The sequence below is a fragment of the Cavia porcellus genome, unplaced genomic scaffold (genome assembly GCF_034190915.1).
Source record: "Cavia porcellus strain 051 isolate PalLab524CR breed Dunkin Hartley unplaced genomic scaffold, mCavPor4.1 scaffold_1, whole genome shotgun sequence".
Classification (NCBI taxonomy): Eukaryota; Metazoa; Chordata; class Mammalia; order Rodentia; family Caviidae; genus Cavia; species Cavia porcellus.
This window is the reverse complement of record NW_026947484.1, coordinates 233,664,071-233,687,636: the sequence shown is the minus strand read 5'-3', so window position 1 is coordinate 233,687,636 and position 23,566 is coordinate 233,664,071. Positions and strand designations below refer to the sequence as shown.

The window sequence follows — 23,566 nt, the reverse complement described above, 5'->3', positions numbered from 1 at the left end:
ATACTGGTATTTGTATCGTCTCCTTGCTATTCTTCCCTGTGGCATCCTTTTTCTCCCTTCTCATTTCTTGCCTAATGTTAGAGTGATAGTTTCCTACAGTCCTACTTCTTTTTCTCTGCTGGTTAGAAGCTTTAGATTGTTTCTGTATTTTAGTGGTTTTCCTTACAGTTTTAACATTCATACTCATCGTAACTTCTACAAAATGTGGAGTAATTCAGTATTTCTATCTTCATTTTAAAAGCATCTCAGCAAGATCTAACTCCATGATTACTGTTTATCTAAAGTTACAGTTTCAACTTATTTCAGAAACTTTTTTAATCAAAAAAAGATTCTTGCTGGGAGTGGTGACACATGCCTAAATCCCAGCACTCTGGCAGCAGATGCAAGAGGATCATCGTGAGTTTGAGGCCAGCTTAGGCTACATAGTGAGTTCAAGGCTAACCTGAACTGCATTGTGAGGCCCTTATTGTTATAAAAATAAACCTACCATGACACTTGCCATTTTAACCATTTTTTTTTAGGCAGGGTCTTGCTGTGTAGGTCAGGCTGGCCTTGAACTCACAGTGACCCTCCTGCCTCAGCCTCCCCGGTACTGGACCATTTTAACCGTTTTTAATGCACAGTTCAGTGGCATTCAGTGCATTCACTTTATAGTACAACTACTGCCACCCTGTATTTCCCAAACTTTTTGTTTTATAAAACTGAAACCATGTACCCATTAAATGGTAATTCTTTATTTCCCATTCCTGAAAACAGCTACACTGTATCTTTGGGGGTGTTGGGGAATCTAACACACACATAATATAATATGCATCCAAAAACACGCCCATGCATGCACTCATGTTTTGTTTATTCATATATTTCTTGATGGCCTTTGGATTATTTCTACTTTTTGACTATTAGAATAATGTTGATGAAAAAAAAAGAATAATGTCGCTGTGAACATTGGTGCACAAATATCTGTGTGAATCCTAGATTTCAATTGTGATGAGTATTTAGCTAGAGTGGAATTATGTAGTTCATAGATAATTCTAAAATATTTTGAAGAACTTAACTTTTTGTTTAGTATGGTGCTGGGGATCTAACTTAGGATCTTGCATACCAGGCAAATATTTCCCTGAGAAGTACTCCTAGCCCTATTTCTTTTACCTTGTATCTTCCTTCCAGATGATAGTTTTTCCTCCCTACTCCTTCTCAGTACTGGACATTAAACCCTGAACCTCATGCATGATAGGAAAGTGCTGTACCACAGTGCTACATGTCTATCACTACTTATTTTTTTTTGTCTTTTTCATTTTCCTTTTTATTGGTACCGGGGATCAAACTCATTACTGCCTGCTTGCAAGGCAGGCGCTTATGCTGCTGAGCTAAATCCCCAGCCCCACTACTTATTTTTTATTTTGAACTAGAGTCTTGTCAGTTTGTCTAAGCTGGCCTCAAATTTATGATGCGTCTGCTTCAGTCTCCTGGGTACCTGGGATGACGGGCATGTGGCACTATGCCAGCAAGATTATTCTCTTTGTCTCCTGAGTTTTCACCAATTTTATCAGCATGTTCCTTGATGTAGTTTTCTTACTGTTTCTCCTGCTTGAGGTTCATTGAGATTTCTGAATAGCTTTCTCAAATTTGAAGTGTGTGTGTGCGTGTGCATGCTAAGCAGATAGTCTACCATTGAGCTATACTCCCAAACCATCTAATTAATTAATTAATTAGGTTAGTTGATTGGTTTTTTGAGACAAAAACCTCTTGCTATATATTCCAAGGTGGGCTTCAGCTCACTGTGTAGCACACACTGGCTTTGAACTCCTGCCTCAGCCTTCTGAATGCTGTGATTACAGGCAGGTGCCACTATGCCCAGCTCCAGCCCTTCTAATTTGAAATATTTTTTTCTGACCCTAGGAATCAAATTTAGGGCCTCACACATGCTAAAGGCGTGCTCTACTACTGGCTATATATTAAACCTTTCATTTTTGATATTGTATTTTTTTCCCTGTAAGAGTATGATGTCTCTTTTTATTCTTTTCTCTTCTTACCATGCTCATGCTTTTCTCTGTCTTCTTGAATATAGAAATATGTAGCAACCATTTAAACATTCTTATTTATGAATTCTTTTATCTGTGTCATTTCTGGAACAATTCTATTAGTTGATTTTTTTCTTGTTAAGCATCATGTCTTCCTGGGTTTTTTGTTTTGTTTGTTTATTTATGTCATTTTGAGACAGGGTCTCACTATGCAGTTCAGGCTGGCCTTGAGCTCACTTTGTAGCTCAGGCTGTTCTCAAATGCGGTGATCCTCCTGCCTCAGCCTCCCAACTGCTGGAATTACAGGCGTGTACTGCTACACCTGGCTAATCTTTTCCTATTCTTTGCAAACCTAATCATGTTTTACTTATTTTTTTGGTGCCAGGAGTCAAACTCAGGATCTCTCATTTGCCAGGCAGGCACTGTACCACTGAGCTAAACCCAGGCCCAGTAATTTTTATTGAATAACACACTGTGGACTTTATTGTTGTATGCTAAATTTTTAAATATTCATTTAAATACTGTGAGCATTTTTTTTTTTCTGAAGTGTAGCAATGTTTCTTGGAAGCAGTTTGATCTTTGGAGACTCAGTTTTAAGTGCTGTTGAGGTAGATCCAGAACAGACTTTAGGACTACTCTGTCTCCTCTGTGTACCAAGTAGCTTTCTGAGGACCCTGTCACTGGGAAGTCTGTCCTGTCTGCTTTATGGGAAGACAAAGTATTTCCAGGTTTTCATGCATGTCGGAAGATTGCTGCATCTACTTCTTTTTTTTGGGGGGGGGTACTAGAAATCAAATTCAAGACCTTGCACTTGCCAGGCAGGTGCTGTACCACTGAGCTGTATCCCCAACCCTGTACCTACCCTTGTTAACCAGTCTGTGGTTTGTTAAACAAGAAATACTCACTTCTTACAATTCTGGAGGCTGGGGAATCCAGAGTTGTGGAGGCGCATCTGATGGGGGCCTTTGTAGATTCTTTGCATATATTTCATCTTTGCTTTTTAAAAATTTTTATTTATTCAAACATTTGTGTGTGCATGAAAGCACATATTTTACTGGGAAGCAGACAGCAAACCTGACAGCAGGCACACACAAAGGCCTTCCAGTGGGCATGCTACACGCCGCACTGGAAAAAACACGCTACATTTCCCCAGTTAACAATCAGCTGCAGCGTGGTTTCTCTCAGGAACCTTCCCAGGAACTGGGACAAGCCCCAACTACTTTCCTGAAAGCAGTTGTGGTTCAATGGAGATAGTCTCTCAAGGGTGCCTGCTTGTTTCTTACAAAGAACATTTTTTAGAAAGATTTTCTGAAGTCTTTGTTGGTCTCTTTCCTTCTAGGCTCTCTCCAGGCCATGAGACCGGCTTCTGTACACTCTGCCTTGGTTATTGGCACTGAAGATCTCAACTTTGCCGGTGATCAGTTCGTTGTCATCAGCCAGTGTCATCCTGCTCATGTGAATCTCAGAGATTTGCTTGTTGGTCTTTTTCCTCAGGTGGAGGATCTCCATCTTCTCAGGGCGCCCTTGTCTGATCAGTGCCAAGTTTCCATTTTGTTTGTGGCACTGATAACCTTCACGTCTCCCCTTGAATGAAATCCATCCAACCAATTCAAAAGTTCGTTGAATTTCTCTCTCACCTTCAGAGTTTGAATCGTATCTTTTAGATCCAGTAGCACTGATTTCATCAATAAAAAGGATGTATGGTGTGCAACCCCATTTGGGCCCATCGCCCAGGTACTTCTTGAAAACTCTAGAACCAACCATTCTCAAGAAAGTGGCTGAGGTTTGGTTTGCTGCTATTTGGCCAACAACATTTTACCTGTGCTAGGTAGACCATAGTGAGTGACCCCCCGGGGCGCTTTCTACCTGTCTCCTCATAATATTCTGGAGGGGCAAGAGGAGGTCCCACAGATTCCTCAATTTCCAGGACTCGGTTGTCCAACCAGCAATATTTGGTTGTGGTTGTGGTTGTTGTGTGTATCTTTAAAAACTGTGAGATTTTTTGTTTATTTCATTTTTTCAAGACAGGGTTTCCCTAAGTAGTTCAGGCTGGCCTTGAACTCATAGAGATCCTCTTGCCTCAGCCTCCTGAATGCTGGCATTATAGGCATCCAACAACACACATGGCTTCCAACCAGCAATACTGGTATGGGTTTCTACCCCCATCTCTGTGACCAGAGGACCTGTGTTGTCCATTAGCACCCCTATCACGGCACATAGCCTCTGGTTCAGCAGAACAAGCTGGCCTGGTTCCAACAGATCCTTGTCCGCGATGAAAGGAAGCTGATGTAGTGTCCGGAGCCCCCAGATGTAACCATAGTGGTATGACTGTCATCAGTGACCACTCCCAAGCTTCCTACAGACATTGGGGTTCCCCTCGGGTCATTCACCTCTGACCTCCTTTCATTTTTCTTCTAATCATGTCATTTGTTCTGACTTCTTTTGTTATTGTTTTTAAAGATAGTCTCACTTTGTAGTTCAAGGTGACTTTGAACTCACTGTGTAGCCCAAACTCGCCTTGAATTCACCTGCCTCAGTCTCCCGAGTGCTGGGATTACAGGTGGCATCACCACGCCTGGCTTCAGTTTCACCTTCACCTTCATTCTTTTTTTGCTATCGGGAACTGAACTCAGGACTTTGCATTGCCAGGCAGGCCCTGTGCTGCTGAGCTGTATCCCCAGCCCTACCTACCTTCACGCTTGACAGTTTGGCAGGAGACAAAATTCCACATTAACAGAGAAGTCTTTTTATCAGTCTTACTGTTGTCTCATAGGAACGCCCATTCCAACTCTGATAGCATTTTTAATTTTCTTTTTGTCCCTGAACTTAAACAAAAACCCTTTTGATGTGTTTACGCTGTCTCAGTTTATTTTCTGTCGCTACAGCTGAACATTGCTGAGACAAATAATTTGCAAAGATACTTATTTTTTACCGTTCTGAGAGCTTGGAAATACATGGCTTGAAAAAGCATCTGTATAGTACAGCACTTCTCGCTGCTTCTACAGAAGTCTGAGACAGCACAGGAGGTCACAGAGAAAGGGGGCTCATCCAAAAGACAGAGCCAAGATGGCTTTTCTACAGACGTCTCAAGGCCAACCACTGGCCCATTAATGTGGTCACGTGTTCATGAGGGCAGAGCCCTCATTATCTAATCATTTTTTAAAAGTCTCACTGCGTAATTAGGGACTAAATTTCAGCCTGAGTTGGGCTTGGTGGCACACGTTTATAATCCTATCATTTTGGGAGGCTGTCAGAAGAAACCCACGTTTGACCTCAGCCTGGGCAACTTACCCTGTCTCAGCAAAGGACTGGGAACGTATCTTAGTGTGAAGGCTCTGAGTTAAATCCTCAGTACCAAAAGAAATTACTTGTTTCACCCTGAGGGTTTTTAAAAATTAATAAATTAATTTAGTTTTTGTTTGGTACGAGGATCTAACACTCTCATGCTTGCCAGGCAGGTGTTTTCCCGGGGCCCTCCTTGATTTTTGGTACAGACATTCAAACAATATCAGTGTGTTCTATTAGTACTAAAAACTTCTGAGGAACATGCCTGTAGGAACATACAGGAACATGCCTGTAATTCCTAGGATTTGGGAGGCTGAAACAGGAAGAGCACCACAAGTTCAAGGCCAGGCTGAACTACATAGCAAGACCTTGTCTCAAACAGCAAACAACTTTTAAAATTTGACAATTTATGTCTTTTGTCAATATTTAAGTATTCTGAAGCAGGCGTGGTGGTGCATGCCTGTAATCCCAGCACTCAGGAGGCTGAGGCAGGAGAATCTTTGTCAGGTTGAGACCAGCCTGGGCTGCAAAGTGAGCTCAAGGCCAGCTTGAACTGCATAGCAAAGACTCTGTCTCAGACAAAAACAAACAAAAAACCTTAAGAATTCTTAGCTGGGCATGTTGGCACACACTTGTAACCCCAGCACTCAGGAGCTGGAGGCAGGAAGATCACTGTTAGTTTAAGGAAGGCCTGCACGCATGAGTTCAAGATCAGCCTAAATTACACAGCAAGACCCTGTCAAAAAACCCATTCTTAGGGGCTGGGGATTTAGCTCAGTGACATACGCGCCTGCCTTGCAAGCAGGTGGTCGTGAGTTTGATCCCTGGTACCAATAAAAATGAAAAAGACAAAAAGAAAAAAACCCATTCTTATTATGTTTCAAACATTGCTTTGCCATCATTCTTTTTCTTCTAGAACTATCCTTATACACTTTGAGTCTCACAATCTATTCTCCCTCTTAACTACACACACACACACACATTCTGTTATCATTGTGCTTGTATTCTGGGTGAATTAATCTTTTCCCTTTGTAGCACTTTTTATTAAATCTTTATTATTGCTTATTTTTATTAACTTCATTTCTCTCAGTCCCAAGCAAATCAGATAAGAAGTTCTATGCTTTTGGAGAGGTCTCTTCCCTCTCTCCCCAAGCTTCCCCTAATAATAAGCCCCACAGCTGGGCACAATGGTTCATGCCTCTAATCCCAGCACTCCAGGAGTTGAGGCAGAGGAAATCACAAATTAGTGAGGTTTTGTCTCAAAATTAAAAATAAAAAAAGGCCAGGTATGTAACTCATTTCAAAGGCTCATGATTCCATCCCTCACATAGCTTAATTAATTAATTAAAGTTTAAAGAGTAAAAAATAGGGCTTGGGATTTGGCTCAGCAGTGTAAGCGCCTGCCTGGCAAGCACCAGATCATGAGTTCGATCCTTAGTACAAAAAAACAAAGTAAAAAATAAATAAGCATTAGAGACCGGATTCTTTCCCTAGTTTTCTCATTTACTTCTGAAGAATGTCCTCTCTTTGCTTGGAAAAAGCGCAGCTCTTTTTCCCCAGGTGTAGCAAATTTTGTAAATACAAAGACTGAATTTCAAAATGCAGAACCAGAAGGGAAGCAAAGGGAAGAACAGTAATGTTGATGTTGGGAATCTTTAACTCTCGCTGCTGAAGAGTGGGGCATCTTCTCAAAGCTTGGAATCAAACACCATAGGGGTTCTAGTCTAAGTTTCTTCTTGTATTAGTTGCCTGTCTGCTGTAATAATCACCATGGACTTGGGGGTTGCAAACCCCATAGATATGGTCCAGAGGCCAGACAACTACAATTAACTTCACTGTCTAAAGCTGAGATATCAGCCACGGTGGTGGCTCATGTTTGTAATCCTAGCACTTGGGAGGCTGAGACAGGAGGATTGCTGCAAGTTCAAGACCAGTCTGTGCTACATAGTGAGACCCTGTCGGGGAAAAAAAAAGTTCAGCTTCATTCTGGAGGCAGGATAAAATCTGTCGCTTGCCTTTCTAGCTTCTGGTAGCGGCCTGCATTCCTTGGCATCATTTGTCTTTTGCCTCAGTGGTCAATTTCTTTCCCTTCTTATAGGGTCAAATCTTCTTATAAGGACATTAACAGTTACATTTAGAGTCACTCTGAGAATTCAGGACAACCTTCCCCATTTCAAAATCCTTAAACATGTGCAAAATCCCTTTGCCATCTAACATTTACAGACTCCAGGGATTTAGAATGTGGGTGTCTTTGGGCAGCTGTTACTCAACTCAACAGACCTGCCCAGGTAACGTTCCCCTGGGAACATTAGTGGAACATTAATGTAGAAAACAGAGTTCTTTTTATTCAGTCCACATATAATGATTCCTCCACCTATGATAAAGTTACACCCTAATAAGCCTGATAAATTGAAAATACCATACGTAGAAACTGTGCTTACGACATTTAGCTCACAGCTCAGCAGACCGTGCACTACACTGTGGAGTGTCACTTGTCATCCCTCAGGACCCTCTGGCTTGCTGGGAGCTCCGCCCAGCATTGGGAGAGACCGGCTTGCAGCTATCACTAGCCTGGGAAAAAATCGAAATTCCAAAAGGTGACATACAGTTTCTACACAATGGGTATCACTACTTGGACTCCAGCTTAAAAGTCCAAAAGCCATAAAGTGAACCATCATAAAACAGGGACTGTATTTGTTTTATATTTTTGTGCTATTATAGACCAAACCCAAGGGTTATATCCCTAAACGTTTTTATTTTTATTTCAAGATTAGGTCTAGCTAAATTGCCCAGGATGACCTTGAATTTGTGATGATCCTCTTACTCCAGCCTCGAGTAGCTAAGGTGACAGGTATGCACCACCATGCCTCACTTGTGTGGAGTTGTATTTTTCTTGATAAATCACTAAGTTGCCTAAGCTAAGCTAAAATTTGCAGTCCTCCTGCATCGGGCTCCCAGAGTTCTGGGATCAGAGACATCTACCAGCATGCTCAACTGTTATCTCATTTCTTTTTAGCACTGGTAGTCCTATGTATGAATTTAATATCATTTATGTTTTCATTGTACTGAACAAAAATGTTATTTTTTTCTAAGTTTTGGCAATCACGAAAAAAGCTCCTTCTCAGTAAACATTCATATGAGGATTTTCTGTGGGCAAAAATTTTCATTCCCTATGGGTAAATACCAATGAGGACAACTGCTAGATCATACAGTAATAGCATGTTTACTATTTTTTATTTTTATGTATTTATTGTGTTGGGGATTGAACTGAGGGTCTTGTGCATGCTATGCAGTTAGGCACACTATCACTGAGCTGCACCCCAGCTGCAAATACGTTTTGTGTGTGTGTGTGTGTGTCTGTGGTATTGGGGATCGAACTCACAACTTCACACTTGCCAGGCAGACACTTACACCAAAGTATGTTATTTTTGTAAGAAACTACCCAAGTGTTTTCCGAAGTGGTAGTACCATCCCACACTACAATAAAGAGCTCCTGTTGCTTCACATCCTCACCAGCATCTGGTGTTGTCGGGGTTCTGGAATTTGGTCATTCCAATTAGGTGTGTGCTCCTGGCTTTTGACTCAGCAATGCCATTTTTAAAAACATGTAACCATCATTTTCATAAACAAGTAAAGCAAAACATTCATTGCAACATTATAATAATACATATTGGGAAGTATTACAATGTCCACAGGAGTTTATTAAATGTTGGCACCTTTGGAAAATGAAGTATCTTATTGATGAGTAAAAAATGAAATTAGTAGTTATAATATTAGTTTTACATGCAACATCATGGAAAAAAATGAAAAGAGTAAACTGAAGAAGCTGATGCAGCATAAACTTACTCTTAAATCATATATACATAATATTAATATGTATATAGAAAAAGAAACACGGGCCAGGGAAATAGCTTGATGGCATAAGTGCCTGCCTGTCAAGTGCAACGTCCTAAGTTTGATTCCTGGTTAAAAAAAAAAAAAAAAAACGAAACAGAGAAACAGATAGCAAAACCAATTATTAACAGTACACTGAAAAAGGAGATTGAAGAGGATATTACAAAATGGAGTTGTCCTATACTCTTGGGTAGGAAGAACCAACATAGTGAAAATGGCCTACTTCCAAAACTGTTATACAGGTTCAATGCAATCCTAATCAAAATTTCAACAGCATATCTCACAGAATTAGACAAAACAATTGTAAAATTCATCTGGAACCAGAGGAGAGCTAGACTAGCAAAGACAATCCGGGACAACAAAGACGAGTCAGAGGGCATCACAATCCCTAACTTGAAATTATACTATGAAGCTACTGTGATAAAAACAGTGTGGACCTGACCAGAGAAACAGACCCAAAGATCAGTGGAACAAGTCAGAAGATACAGAAACAAATCCAGACACACTAAGCCACTATATCTTTGACAAAGGTGCCAAAAACATTCACTGGAAGAAAGACAGCCTCTTTAATAAATGGTCCTGGAAAAACTAGCTCTACACGTGCAAAAGATGAAAACTGGATCCATATTTTCACCATATACTAAGCTAAAATCAGAATGGATCAAAGATCTTAATATTAAAGCAGAAACATTAAATCTGCTGGAAGATAGAGTAGGTACAACTCTTGAAGACATTGGTGTAGGCAAAGATATTATGAACAAAACTCAGAGTGCACAGGAACTATCTCAAAGAATCAACAACTGGGATCTCACTCTACTCAAAAGCCTTTGCACAGCAAGAGAAACGACCAATAGAGTGAAAAAGACAAGCCACAATGTGGGAGAGAATCTTTGCCATCTGTTCCTTAGAGAAAAGATTACTGTGGAAAACATACAAAGAGCACAAAAAAAATCAGTCCTCTCAGATTTTTTTTTTTTTTTGTCTTTTTCCTTTTTTATCGGTACCGGGGATCGAACTCACGACTGCCTGCTTGCAAGGCAGGCACTTACGCCGCTGAGCTAAATCTCCAGCCCCCCAGTCCTCTCAGATTTAAAGATCCAATCCAAAAATAGCCATCTGAGATAAAATATACATTTATCAGAGGAAGAAATAACAAGCAGCAAATTAATATGTAAAGAAATGGTCAACATTATTGGTCATCTGAGAGATGCAAATTAAAACACTAAGATTCTACCTCATCTGAGAAAGAATGGCTACTATCAAGAAATCAAGCAATAAGAAATGCGGAGAGGCTGTGGGGGAAAAGTAACCCTTCTCCACTGTTGGTGGGAATGCAGACTGGTGCAACCACTGTGGAAATCAGTGTGGAGATTCCTCAAAAAACTAGGACTAGAGGTCACATTCAACCTAGCTATTCCCCTTCTAGGTATCTTCCCAACAGAATTAAAAACATCATACCATGGTGATATATGTGCACCCATGTTTATAGCAGCAGTTTGTAATAGCCAGATCTTGGAAACAACCTAAATGCTCATCAACTGAGGAATGAATAAAAAAGATGTGGTATTTTTATACAATGGAGTACTACTCAGCCATAAAGGAGGAAAAACTGGAGACCTTTATAGGTAAATGGACGCAACTTGAAAACATACTCATTAATGAAATAAATGATACACGTAACATTGTTTCATTAGTGTGGCAAACTGAAAGAAAAAACATGTATATGAAAAATAGTTAAGATAGTTTTACTACTGATTTCTCACTGAGTTCACTGTAGAGAAAGATTTGTGCTGGTATTGTTCAGATAATTGAATGCAGTTATCTTGTGCTTTGGGTAAGTGATTTGGGGATGACAATGTGCAATGTATGTACCATTGTTGCCCTGACTGACTGTGCTTTGAAATTTTGTCTTCTTCCATTTTATCCTTGAAATAAAATGGATTTGGGGAAAAAAAAGAAAAAATTAAAAAGAAAAAAGCAATAATTTGGGGGAAGTAGGGTTATACTAAATTTCACTTTTTGTAATTAATTTTTGTGATCATTGTATTAAATGATGTCACTAGGGAATTAAAATTGTGTCTATTTTGCTTTGCTATATAAATATTGTTATACTAAAAGTTTCAAAATATTTTGATTTTTTACATGTATTGTTACTTTCAGAAGTGTGAAAAAACAAATGACTTGGTGGAAATGTAGACAGTATTTGATTATTTTAAACGTGAATGAAGCTGGCCGTGTTGGCACATGCCTATAATCCCAGCACTTGGGAGGCTGAGGCAGAATGATGGTTGTGAGTTCAAAACTAGCCTGGGCTACCAAGTGAGCTCAAGGCCAGACTGAACTGCATGGTGAGACCCAGTCTCGAAAAGGAAGAAAGAAGTGCATGAAAGGTTAAAAACAAGATGAGAGCTTCAGGCTGCCAAAGGGTCCTCTATGCACATTTGAATAAAAGGAATTCCAGTTACCTGGGAGGCTGAAGCAGAATGGCAATTTTGAAACCAGCGTGGGCAACGGTCAACATAGACATCCATTTCCTGCCTTCTAATCCCTGACAGACAGACAGACAGACAGACCGAGACTGGTCAGAGACAGAGAAGGAAGGAAAAGAGAAAGGTCAGTAATGCTACGACCTCAGACAGAAAAGACTGGAAATCATGACGACACATGAAGTGATATTTAGTTAATGCTTACCATCCCTCAGGTGTTCTAGTTGTTTTGAAGCCTATGAAAAGGTTAATCTGGAGAGCAGGAGGAAAGTCTTTTCTTTTGAGTTTACAATAAAGATTTGTCACCTTGGCTCCAAAATGGTTAAATTTGGTAGATAAACGAATTTTTTAAATCCAAAATAAGGTCCACAACTTTCATCAAATTTCTAAAACGCGTGTTTGAGTCCTTTCAAAGGTAAAATAACCCCAGGAGGGGTGAAAATTTCGTTTTGAAAACAAATAGTTTGAAGCGGAGATGAGAAAATCTATTTTCCAAAACTCTGATGACTGACCTAGCCTTCTGCCTCCCTAACGGCAGAATCTACCCCCACCCTTCAGGCTTCGTGGGTAATTTTCGCACATCGCTAGTTACCCAGAATCTATCTTCCTTTCCACTTCCTCTCAGTCTAAATTCTTCCAATCTTTATAAAGGAAGACTTTGATGAATTTGAGTCAATTCTAGATTTAGCTCATTAATTTCGATAAACATTGCAATGCCTCGATTTAGTGGATTTTGGGGGGGGGCATTTGTCTTCTATCACTGAAATTATTCTTAGGTTCTAGAGTTCATTCTTAGGAAGACCAAATGAGACATCTGTGAAAACCTGTCGTAAAGTTTCCGCAAACACTGCTACGCAACGCGTTAACTATCCATATTCAATGCTGAGGTTTTTTTTTTTTAAAACCTTCCTGAAGAGCTGGTGTCCTGCGCACTCTCGTCCCCAAACAGGGAAGGTGAGATCCACCCTCGGACTGAGGGTAGGTCTTTCGCTCCTTTTGTCTTTCCGTGGCATTAGAACTGTCATGGCGCCTATCTAGAAAGGCGAAAAGGCCTTCATTTCGTCCAGCAGGGTCACGGAGGGAACCTGGACTCTGTGGAGGGATGGACGAGAGACCCTCCCGGAGGGGACCTAAATTTACGCCGAGCCCTCGGCTGAGTGTCCGCCCCAGCGGCGCAAGGGGAGGAGACCCGGCTGAAGCCGGCCCGGCGAGCGACCGTCTGCGGGCACCGCCCCCCGCCGCCGCGTCCAATGGAAGCCCGGCCGCGGCGCGGCACCGCCCATCTGTTGGTCCGGACGCCGCGAGGGCGGGGCCCACAGTTCGGTTGCGCTGCGGAGCGCAGCTGTGAAGGAGTCGCTGTGATCCGGGGCCCCGGAACCCAAGCTGGAGCAGAAGCGCAGGCTGCGGGCGTGGAGTCGGGAGGTGAGCGTCTTGGGAATGAGGCCCGGGAGGGAGGCTCGCGGGAGGACGAAACGATCGCCCCGAGCCCGCGACGGAGGGATCTGGCCGGCGAGGGCTGCAGGCAGCCCTGCTCCCTCGACAGCCAGGCCCGGCCCACCCCAGCCCGCGGGAGCGCAAGGGCCGTCTGGGCCTCACATACGCTCCTTCCTCCCGGTGTGGCGGCGACGGCGGCCTGGAATTCTACGGGCGCGGGTCGGGAGGCCCCGGCGTTCGCTTGGAACTCGGGCTGCGAGAGGCGGGGCCCGCGCGGGGGCGGGGGCGGGGGCGGCGGTCGCGGCCCGCGGCCTGCGGAAGGAAGCTCCGCGTCCAAGTCCGGCCTGCTCGCGGGGCGGGGCCACGATGCGCGGGGGCGGGGCCACGATGCGCGGGGGCGGGGCCTGTGGTTTGACGGCGCGGGGGGCCGGCCTTTGATGAGGTGGCCACCGCGCGCAGCCGGGTCTCGCGCGCCCGCTGGCTGCAGCCAGCGGGGACCTGGCAGGGCGACCTGTTGGAGTGGGGCGCGCCGAGCGCCTTCTGCGTCCTGGGAGCTGCTTTCTTTGCGCCTGGACAGCTGCAGGCCTCAGAGGCCGTGTCGGGTGTGCTCGGGTGAAGACAGCCGCGAGGCCTATGACTGCGAGCGATTGCAGAGGCGTTGACAGCAGAGGATTGCATTGTGAAGTCCTCGAGCTTGCGTGAAAGTTCGGGGGAACACAACTTTGCGGGACACCCGCCGACACTGCGCCGCGGTGAACGTGCTGTGCGCCTCAGGGTGGCTGGAGGCAGCCAGGAGACAGCCAAATAGATGTAAATGGGCTTTCCCTTGTGTGATCTTTATTAAGCCTCCGGGCGATCCTGAGGCAGAACCCTCTGGGTTGCAAAAGTTTCTCCAGTAGGAGGAGTTCTGGAGGATCTTGATCGTTACCCTCATTCTGCCTGCTGGGACGAGACAGGAGGGACTATCGCGCATGCGAGGGCATCTCTCTTTGGATAAGGCTTGACTTTTCCTGTGGGTTGTTGTCTGTGTCTCGAGTCCAGAAGTTTATAGATTCCGTTGGCTACAGCCTTCCTGTATTAAAATTCCACCTGTATCTCTTGTATTTTAGCTGGAAATTTTACTTAACTGTTCAGAATTTAGATGAGTTCTGAGAATACAGCTGCTCTAAAACGTAGCTGATACTTTTCTTACTACAGTATTTTCTTGGGGAAGAAGAAAGATGATTTTTTTTTTTTTTTTTGTCTTTTTCCTTTTTATCGGTACCGGGGATCGAACTCACGACTGCCTGCTTGCAAGGCAGGCGCTTATGCCGCTGAGCTAAATCCCCAGGCCCCAGAAAGATGATTTTTAATCAACCTTTTCTGATAGACTGCTGATACATGCATGGTTAAGTTGAATGGTGAATAGCAAGGACCTAGAAATTAACATGGGTAAGAATACCTTGCCAGGGTTTTGGTTTTTTTGGTAGTGATTTGTTACTCTTTGGTATTTACTAGAGTGTCATTTAATAATAATCTTCTCTTCTGACTTACATTTTAGAAGCTTTAATCAGTGTGGGTGAAATGAAAGCTGGAAGCTTGAAGTCTAGGTCTGCTTTGAATTTGTGGCATTTATTTTATTATTGTATCTCAAGCACCTTCCTAGTGTGTGGCCCCAAATAAGTGCATCGTAAACATTTGTTGAAGGAGGAGTGGGAAAATGACGTTGCCGATTCCCACTTGGCACATATAATAGGGAAGATGAGCTCAGCAGGGGTGAAGTCATTAACCATTTCCAGTCACCTACCAGGCGGCTTCTGTGTGCAGGAGGGATGGCTAGTGAATGTCAAGGTTAGTGTAAGTTGGAAAAGTCAAGTGAGGGTTTCATCTGGCTGGCTGAAGGTGGTACAGTCCAGCCATAGGGCTGCTTCAGTGGAACATTTTGGAGTCTGGAGTCAACTGTGTTTTGTTTGTTTGTTTGTCTTTTTGTTCAGGCTGACCTTAAGCTCACTTTGTAGCCCAGACTGGTCTTGAACTGCCAATGATCTTCCTGCCTCAGCCTCCTGAGTGCTGCGTGGAGTCAACTGTTCTTAAGAGTGCCTTGTAGCCTTGTTCTTGAGTTCAGTGCAGATAGAGGTACATAATTCAAAGGGAAGCCTGTTGGATGAGTATTTGCTGAAAGGAAATGGGGCGTCTGATTTTGCTCTTCATTTGGACCTTAGGTGGTTTGTACTACCATATATTTTGTTTGCCATCCCTGTGGGTGTTAGCAACTGAGATAGCATCTTTTCTCTAGAGTTGTGGAGAGTCATGTTTCACTGTTTAGATAAGAAAAGTTCCAAACCAGTGTGGTGGCACATGCCTATAGTCCCAGCATTTGGGAGCATCGCTGTGAGTTTGAGGTCAGTCTGGGCTACAAAGTGAGTTCAAAGTTAGCCTGAGCTACGTAGTGAAACTCTATTTCAAAAAGACCCCCCCCCCCCAAAAAAAAGAACAATTCTGAGTTAGGGTTTAAAAGGAAATGGGAGGTATGTATTTTATTTCCTTTTGAACTTGGAGGTGAAGTTATTAGGATTATTCAGTCTTTATAAACCTAGTTTTAAGATAGGGTTTCACTGTCCTCATCAATCTATGTTGACCTTCTCTGCCTTCTCTCCCTTTGTTCTTGCCCCAACTGATACAGGCCTGAGTGTTCATTCCAGCATGTCGGAGGGGGAGTCCCAGACAGTACTTAGCAGTGGCTCAGACCCAAAGGTAGAATCCTCATCTTCAGCTCCTGGCCTGACATCTGTGTCACCTCCCGTGACCTCTACAACCTCAGCTGCTTCCCCAGAGGAAGAAGAAGAAGAGAGTGAAGATGAATCCGAGATCTTGGAAGAGTCCCCCTGTGGGCGCTGGCAGAAGAGGCGAGAAGAGGTAAAGGGATAGAGGTGCCCCTCCTGGAGGAGTAAATCCTAAGAAGTGGCGGGTGAGAGTAGTTCTCAAAGGAGAGCCCAGACTTCAGTGCCACGGTGGATAGGGGATGATGAACATATGGGCTATTCAAATGGGAGAGTTGCCCTTTGAATTCCATTTGAATTACTTCTCAGGTGAATCAGCGGAATGTACCTGGTATTGACAGTGCATACCTGGCCATGGACACAGAGGAGGGTGTGGAGGTTGTGTGGAATGAGGTACAGTTCTCTGAGCGCAAGAACTACAAGCTGCAGGAGGTAGGTGTTGGCGAAATGATACACCCAGGCGGGCATTAGAACACTGATACTAAAGGGGAATTGGTGTTTGACAGCTGACTGTGAAGTTAGATCATCTTTGGGGAGGGGTAGGAGATGGTTTTTCAGGATTGGTTACAGTGATTTGTGAACTCTTACCGTACTTCCTTGCTCCAGGAAAAGGTCCGTGCTGTGTTTGATAATCTGATTCAGTTGGAACATCTCAACATCGTTAAATTTCACAAGTATTGGGCTGATGTTAAAGAGAACAAGGCCAGGGTAAGAATTGTTTTCTGGGGCTGGGGATTTAGCTCAGCGGCATAAGCACCTGCCTTGCAAGCAGGCGGTCATGAATTTGATCCCCAGTACCGATTTAAAAAAAAAAAAAGAATTGTTTTCTGTTTTTATTCTGAGGTATACCCAGAGATTTAAAGTGGGTATTTTTGAAACAGGACTGGGATTAGGCACTCTGGTGGTGGAAGCAGGGCTTTCTGTGCTATCTTTTCCTTTCATACACACCCATGTCTGGTTACAGATGGGGCAGAAATGAATTTCTGCTTCCTTCCTCCTCTTAGGGCTCCTTCCTCTTATTGTTGAGTAATTTTCATTGTATTGCTAAGTCTAAGGAAGTGATACTAAAAACAAAAGGAGAGAAAGTTGAAGAAAACTTACAAATTTAGTATATTTCTAGTGTAAAGGTCCCAGGTGATAAACAGTTTCTATCGTAAAGCCTTACAGTAAGTGCTTTGCCTCTCCAGGTCATTTTTATCACAGAATACATGTCATCTGGGAGTCTTAAGCAATTTCTGAAGAAGACCAAAAAGAACCACAAGACTATGAATGAAAAGGTATGAAAAGAGGGTGGCAGACCAGATTTTAGGGTGGCCTGGGGAGGGCCATGGGAGGGCGAGGAGATTAATGCCGCCTTTTGACTCAAACCCTGTTCCAGGCTTGGAAGCGCTGGTGCACACAAATCCTCTCTGCCCTAAGGTGAGTAGCACCTGGTTAGTTTCTTTCCCGTATCTCCTCTGAATGGATTTCAGGGCACTACTCTATTTTCTGTTCTTCCTCTCCCTACTTGCTTTGAGTCACATACTGTCAAGATTAGGCCCCTATGGGTCTTGTACAGGGTTCCTCCTAATTCCCTAACCACAACACGATCCTGCCTCTTTCTCCTAGTGGTTATCCAGCTATTTTAAGTCATCAGGCATAATGGAGATTCAGAGTATGGGGATTACCATTATGGTGACCAGCAGGAGTCCTGGCCCTTGCTCTTCTTAACCCTTGAGTTCCCCCTGCCCTTAATTTCCCAGTGGCCCCTCTAACAGCCCAGTGCCCCCACAGCTACCTGCACTCCTGTGACCCCCCCATCATCCATGGGAACCTGACCTGTGACACCATCTTCATCCAGCACAACGGACTCATCAAGATTGGCTCTGGTGAGGGGAGGGAGAGGTTCTGGGCAGGGGAGCCTCGGGACTTTGGGAACCATGGGGGTAAGATGAAAGGCATGGGGGAGAGTGCAGCAAAATTCTGCAGTGTGGGCTGGTGATGAGAGACAGGACTTTGCTAGAGAAATTCACAGAAAGAGGCCAGTTATAGAGATGGGCTAGAGTATATAATTATATACATTTTTTTGGAGGGAAACGGGTTGATACAGATACTCATAAGAGGCTGGGAAAGGGTAAGAGACGGAAATGAGATCTGATTTGAGTTCCTGGGGTCAAACCCTACCGGAGGAGATTCCAGGCTGTCCTTGCTGTGAGTGCTTTCATTTGCTGTGTATCTGTGTGCAGTGGACAACATTTCTGTGTGCTGTGTTAGTGTGTTGTTTGTCCATTCATCTGGGGCTTGGCTGCTCCATCGCTCACAACTTTTCTCTGTTTTCCTCCCTCCCGCTTACGGGCTGCTCTGTTCCCAACAGTCTTTCATAGGATTTTTGCTAATGGTGAGAGCTCCCTCTGCCCCACTTGGGGCTCTGTTTGTGCTCCCTCTGCTCCCTCTGCGGCTGCCCAGTGCATGCAGTCGTGGGAGCAAGGCCTGTCCCCTGCCTCCCTGGCCTACTTGTGTCTGCTTAGCTTCTGCCCTGCCAGCCCTCCACGTTTGCCCCTTCATAGCCTGCTTGTTTCCTGTGGATTCTGCCTGGCTGGCCACTTGACCGCCTAGATTCATATCACCCCTCATCATCAGGCTGGTTCCTCAGGCCATACTGTGCTCCCAGATTCTCTGTGACTTGTAGTCATTGTTTATGATTGGAGTGAGTCTAAATCGAGCCTGGCCCTGGTTTCTTGTTCAGCCTTGTGGAATAAGAACACAGAACAGTGGAATAAGAACGTAGAACAGAAGTCTGAAAGGTTTTTGGTGGATTAAAATTGAAACATTCAAGGATACTGGTTCAGTTTGAGGGTATTTTTTGGGGGGATACTGGGGCTTGAACTCAGGGCCTTGTGCATGGTAGGTAAGCACTTTACCCCTGAGCTACACCTCCAGCCCACTTCCGAGCTATTTCTGAGTTTTGGTCAGCAGTGGTGAATTGGAAGGAGGCTAGCTCCTTGGCTGTATGCTAATGATTCTTTATGCTTTCTTTAATGGAAGATCCTGAGGTCTCCAGTTGTCCTAGATTAAGAAAGGCCCTTTATTTATGTTAATTGCTCTGTGGATGAAAGAAATAAAACCAACATTTTCATGGAATCAAGGGTTAGATGTATGTGGGCGGTGGGGAAGGTAACAGGTCTGAGTGAAAGGGCTTATTAGCCCACATTGCTTCTTGAGCATCCCAGAGGCGCCATGAGTCTGCTGTGATGTGGAGCCTTTGTTGCTCCTTCTGTACGGACCTTAGGTAAGCGGCAGCACGCCTGAGGACGGAGGCAGATGCTGTCCATGTGTATGCTGCAGTTCCGAGTGGAAAGGGGGACAGGTTTGTGCCTATTGAGGATTAGAGAGGAGACCTCAGTAGGAGTTTGGCTTTCGGGGGCTTCTCTCTGGAATACGACCATGCTTTGTTGATGGTGGTCAGATTGTGGGTATCTCCCCTGCTCCCAGTGGCTCCTGACACTATCAACAATCATGTGAAGACTTGTCGAGAAGAGCAGAAGAATCTACACTTCTTTGCACCAGAGTATGGAGGTGAGGCATCTAATTTCTCTGCCCTGTCTTCATGCCCTGGTTTTGCACTTTAACCTAAGCTGTAGAGTAATACAACTCAGATTCCTGTCTTCTTTTATCATACAAAGTATGTTTCTCTTTTAAAAGGTGTATCTGCCATCCCTTGCACCCAGTCCTGTGCCTCACTAAGCCCTCTCTGTTTTCTCTAGAAGTCACTAATGTGACAACAGCAGTGGACATTTATTCTTTTGGCATGTGTGCACTAGAGGTGAGAACAGAAGGAGGGGGGATACCAGAAGGCAAAAGTGGGGAAGTAGAAATGGAGGGAGAACAGGAACCTGCTGGCCGTGGGGAGTCACTGTGGGAGCACCAGAGTTCTTAGTGCCCTGATTTTCCTCTGGGCTCCTCTTCACTGCAGATGGCAGTGCTGGAGATTCAGGGCAATGGGGAGTCCTCGTATGTGCCACAGGAAGCCATCAGCAGTGCCATCCAGCTTCTAGAAGACTCATTACAGAGGGTAAGGGTCTTCAAGATTGCTCCTTCTTTAACTGACTGTCAGCTTCAGATTTTTCATCACTGGGGATCTTCTCTCTTCTAAGAGCAAGAGAACATAAAGCAGAAAAGACTAAGTTGCAGGCTGGGTGTAGTGGCCTACGCCTACACTGATTATCTCAGCTGCTCAGGATGTTGAAGCAGGACAATCCCAAGTTGGAGGCTGGCTGTGCAGTTTAGGAGATGCTGTCTCAAAATGAAAAATAAATAGAGCTGGAGATGTGGTTCAGTGGTAGAGTGCTATGTGTGAGCAATTTTTAGTGCCATCAGAAGAAATTAAAAAATACACATATATAGATAGATGTATGTATATCTATATAGGTATAGACAGAAGAAAAGTAGGCAGTGAATGGGCTAATATCTATATAGGTATAGTTGTATATATATATACAAAATTTTCCTTAGAGGTGCTTAAGGGGATGCTACATTGGGGATTAAGATGGGGTTAAAGTTTGTTTGTTAATTGAAGCGGTTTACACAGAGGTAAATTAATTTAATGGTTACTGCAGGCAGTAACCATTCCTTCCTGTGGGCTCTTACATAACCATTTTGATGTCCTAAATCAACGATGGTGAACGCTAGCACTTTCAGTACTAACAGCCTGCTGCAGAACATGTACCATAGGTTTGCCACCACTATCAAATCAATCACATCACATCAGTCACTTGGGATAATTATACAGTTAAGGAAAGTTCCCTGAAATAGTGAGCTAAGATTTAAAGAGTCTTAAGGAGCATTATTAATAGGTTAACCTTAGTTAAGGAGTCTTACAGGAAGGCCAAATATGAATAGTTTGTAGCTCATTAGGCACAATGGGCAGCAGGACAGAGGAGGAGGCCTAGGGGAGTCTTGAGGACTGGAATACGCTTCTGGTTCACACATGAAGAAGGAATATGTTCTGCAGGCGAAGAATTAGGAACGTGAGCTTGCTGGCCTTGCAGATAGGAAGTAAGTGGGTTCGTTGTCTTGGGACCTGCAAAAGGTAGAAAAGGAAGCGGAATGGCTAGAGAAGGCCAGTGACTTCAGTGGTTATTGTGGACAAAAGGAATTAATGATCATAGGCTTAAAAAAGCAAATATAGGGGCCAAGGATTTAACTTAGTTGGCTCAAGTGCTTACCTAAGTGTGAGGTCATGAGTTCAGTCCCTGGTACACAAAACAAAAAGCAAATACCCAATGGATTAATTTTGGGAAGGGAGAAATTAAACTTGATGAAAACTGCAGAAGAAAAGTAGGCAGTGAATGGGCTAATGAGAGGAAAAACTATGAACATTAATGAAAGAAAAAAGCAAGGTTGTGATTGAAAAGCAGAAACATAATAAAAACCAGAAAGTCATACCTATATTTTCAAAGCCCTTTCAGGTACATTTCTCAGTATGTTTTCCCAACAGTCCTACACACCTAAGTCCTGTCCTTACACAAGCCTGGTGCCCAGTGTAAGGTGAGCACAGGAGTACGTATGAGATGCCTGTTCCCGTTCCTGTTCTAGGAGTTCATTCAGAAGTGCCTGCAACCTGAGCCTGCTCGAAGACCAACAGCCAGAGAACTTCTGTTCCACCCAGCACTGTTTGAAGTGCCCTCACTTAAACTCCTTGCTGCCCACTGTATTGTGGGACACCAACGTGAGTCCCCTTGACACTAGTAGGAATTTTCTTGCAACCTAGAGTCTTGTAACTCACTTTTCTCTTCTACTTTCAAAAGGATTCTTAGCCCTGTGCCTCTGTGCCTTATGTGACCCTGTCCTAACCCTCCCTAACATCCTACTCCATCATGCTCTACAGACATGATCCCAGAGAATGCTCTGGAGGAGATCACCAAAAACATGGATACCAGCGCTGTACTGGCTGAAATCCCTGCCGGACCAGGAAGAGAACCAGTTCAGACTTTGTGAGTACAATATCCCCCTAAGGCTCTCTGAGCTGCCCATTATCTAGGAAAGGTGGAGTCTGCTATTTTGTTATTTTCTTCCTTCCATCATCTTTCATTTCCTCTCCAGGTACTCCCAGTCACCAGCTCTGGAATTAGACAAATTCCTTGAAGACGTGAGGTGAGAGAAGCCTGGGAGGGCAGGTGGGCTTGAAGAAGGAGGAGCCAGTGTGTGAAGGCGTTCACACAGCCCATGTGCCCTTTTACCTCCAGGAATGGGATCTACCCTCTGACAGCCTTTGGCCTGCCTCGGCCCCAGCAGCCACAGCAGGAGGAGGTGACATCACCTGTGGTGCCTCCCTCTGTGAAGACTCCAACACCTGAGCCAGCAGAGGTGGAAACCCGCAAGGTGGGGGCTGGGTGTGAATGTGTCCATGTCATGAGAGTTAGGACATATTGAATAAGGCTTTGTCCTTTGGAAAAAAGAGTGCACTTCTGTCCCCTTCCTGCCAAATCCCGTGGGTTGCACAGCCTTCCTTGTGTGGGGATCTTCACGGTGGTGACCACTCTGCTGACCTGTCCCGCCCTGTCCTGCCCTGCCCCGCCCTAGGTGGTGCTGATGCAGTGCAACATTGAGTCAGTAGAGGAAGGAGTTAAACACCACGTACGTAAGGTTCAGTGCCAGGCTGCACAGTGCTGGGTGGCCAGAGGGTGGGGAAGAGGAGCCCTAGTCTGACTGTCCTCTTTTCTAGCTGACACTTCTGCTGAAGCTGGAGGACAAGCTGAACCGGCATCTGAGCTGTGACCTGATGCCAAGTGAGTCTGTCCTGTCCCTCAGGGTGGCGGGCCATTAGGGGCCCTCTGGGGGTGACAAGCAGTAGCACATTTGACTGCCCCACCCTGAGATTGGGGGTTGGGCAGGGTGCTTCCAGGGGCTCCTGTCCTGTCTCGGGTCTTGCACTCGCTCACCTTGCTTCTCTCTGTCAGATGAGAACATCCCTGAGCTGGCAGCAGAGCTGGTACAGCTGGGCTTCATTAGTGAGGTGAGCTTCCTGCCTTCCTCTGCCCGGTGCCCTCCCCCCTGCTCGCCCAGCTCCGGCCTCACTGAGCTGCTTCCCCCACAGGCTGACCAGAGCCGGCTCACTTCCCTGCTGGAGGAGACCCTGAACAAGTTCAATTTTGCCAGGAACAGTACCCTCGGCTCGGCCGCTGTCACTGTCTCCTCCTAGAGCTCCTCGGGCCAGGCCCCAATCTGAGCTGTGGCTGTCCCTGGATTGCTGCAGCCCTCCTGCCCTCCCCCCAGTCAGTATTACCCTCCGAAGCCCCTGCTCTCTGTTCCGGAGGGCTGGGGCTCCCTGTTCTGAGCATCGCCCTTCCCTTCCCCTCTCTTCCTCCCCTCTGCACTTTGTTTACTTGTTTTGCACAGACGTGGGCCTGGGCCTTCTCAGCAGCCGCCTTCTAGCTGGGGGGCCAGTAGCTGACCTGCCAGCTCCTGCCCAGCCTGTGTGGACAGGAGGCCCGTGGGCATCGGGGAGCTGAGTCCTACAATCCCGTTGGGGCGGGCGGACGGGCGGACGGGCGGGAGAGAGGTGGTGCTGCAGTGGTGGCCCTGGGGGGGCCATTCGATTCGCCTCAGTTGCTGCTGTAATAAAGTCTACTTTTTGCTAAAAGTGTCCTTTTGTCTGTGTATGTGTGTGCGTGTGCCGTACCTGTGCGCGCGCGCGCGCCGATCTGAC

At 44.9% G+C, this 23,566-nt stretch overlaps 1 protein-coding gene, 1 long non-coding RNA gene and 1 pseudogene across 4 annotated transcripts; 1 reads left to right on the top strand and 2 right to left on the bottom strand.

Moving 5' to 3' along the window:
* Positions 1 to 2,363: 2,363 nt before the first annotated feature.
* LOC134478334 (26S proteasome regulatory subunit 4-like) lies at positions 2,364 to 4,977 on the bottom strand (annotated as a pseudogene).
* A 7,981-nt stretch (positions 4,978 to 12,958) lies between these two features.
* Nrbp1 (nuclear receptor binding protein 1) lies at positions 12,959 to 23,500 on the top strand. Of its 3 annotated transcripts, none has more exons than XM_063230735.1 (19): positions 12,959 to 13,108; positions 15,783 to 16,015; positions 16,189 to 16,311; positions 16,486 to 16,587; positions 17,067 to 17,156; positions 17,258 to 17,298; positions 17,653 to 17,747; positions 18,233 to 18,256; positions 19,351 to 19,434; positions 19,623 to 19,681; positions 19,832 to 19,930; positions 21,454 to 21,586; positions 21,746 to 21,851; positions 21,961 to 22,011; positions 22,104 to 22,239; positions 22,441 to 22,494; positions 22,583 to 22,646; positions 22,818 to 22,873; positions 22,955 to 23,500. In XM_063230735.1, the coding sequence occupies exons 2-19, from the start codon at positions 15,803 to 15,805 to the stop codon at positions 23,057 to 23,059; spliced, it is 1,635 nt and encodes a 544-aa protein (XP_063086805.1). In that variant the 5' UTR covers positions 12,959 to 13,108; positions 15,783 to 15,802; the 3' UTR covers positions 23,060 to 23,500. The 3 variants fall into 3 exon arrangements, with proteins under 3 accessions (XP_063086805.1, XP_063086807.1, XP_023422095.1); XM_023566327.2 differs by lacking the exon at positions 12,959 to 13,108 and adding an exon at positions 13,724 to 13,930; XM_063230737.1 differs by lacking the exon at positions 18,233 to 18,256.
* On the bottom strand, positions 19,635 to 21,454 carry LOC134471624 (uncharacterized). Its single transcript, XR_010041125.1, has 2 exons — positions 20,737 to 21,454; positions 19,635 to 20,007 (listed from the first exon to the last, which is right to left on the bottom strand). It is a non-coding gene; the product is annotated as an uncharacterized LOC134471624 (long non-coding RNA).
* Positions 23,501 to 23,566: the final 66 nt, after the last annotated feature.

Coding starts and splice junctions, on each gene's coding strand:
- Nrbp1 (XM_063230735.1), top strand. CDS start 15,803: ATGTCGGAGGGGGAGTCCCAGACAGTACTTAGCAGTGGCTCAGACCCA. Junction 16,312..16,485: donor AGAACTACAAGCTGCAGGAG/GTAGGTGTTGGC, acceptor TCCTTGCTCCAG/GAAAAGGTCCGTGCTGTGTT. Junction 19,931..21,453: donor TAGAAGACTCATTACAGAGG/GTAAGGGTCTTC, acceptor TTCCTGTTCTAG/GAGTTCATTCAGAAGTGCCT.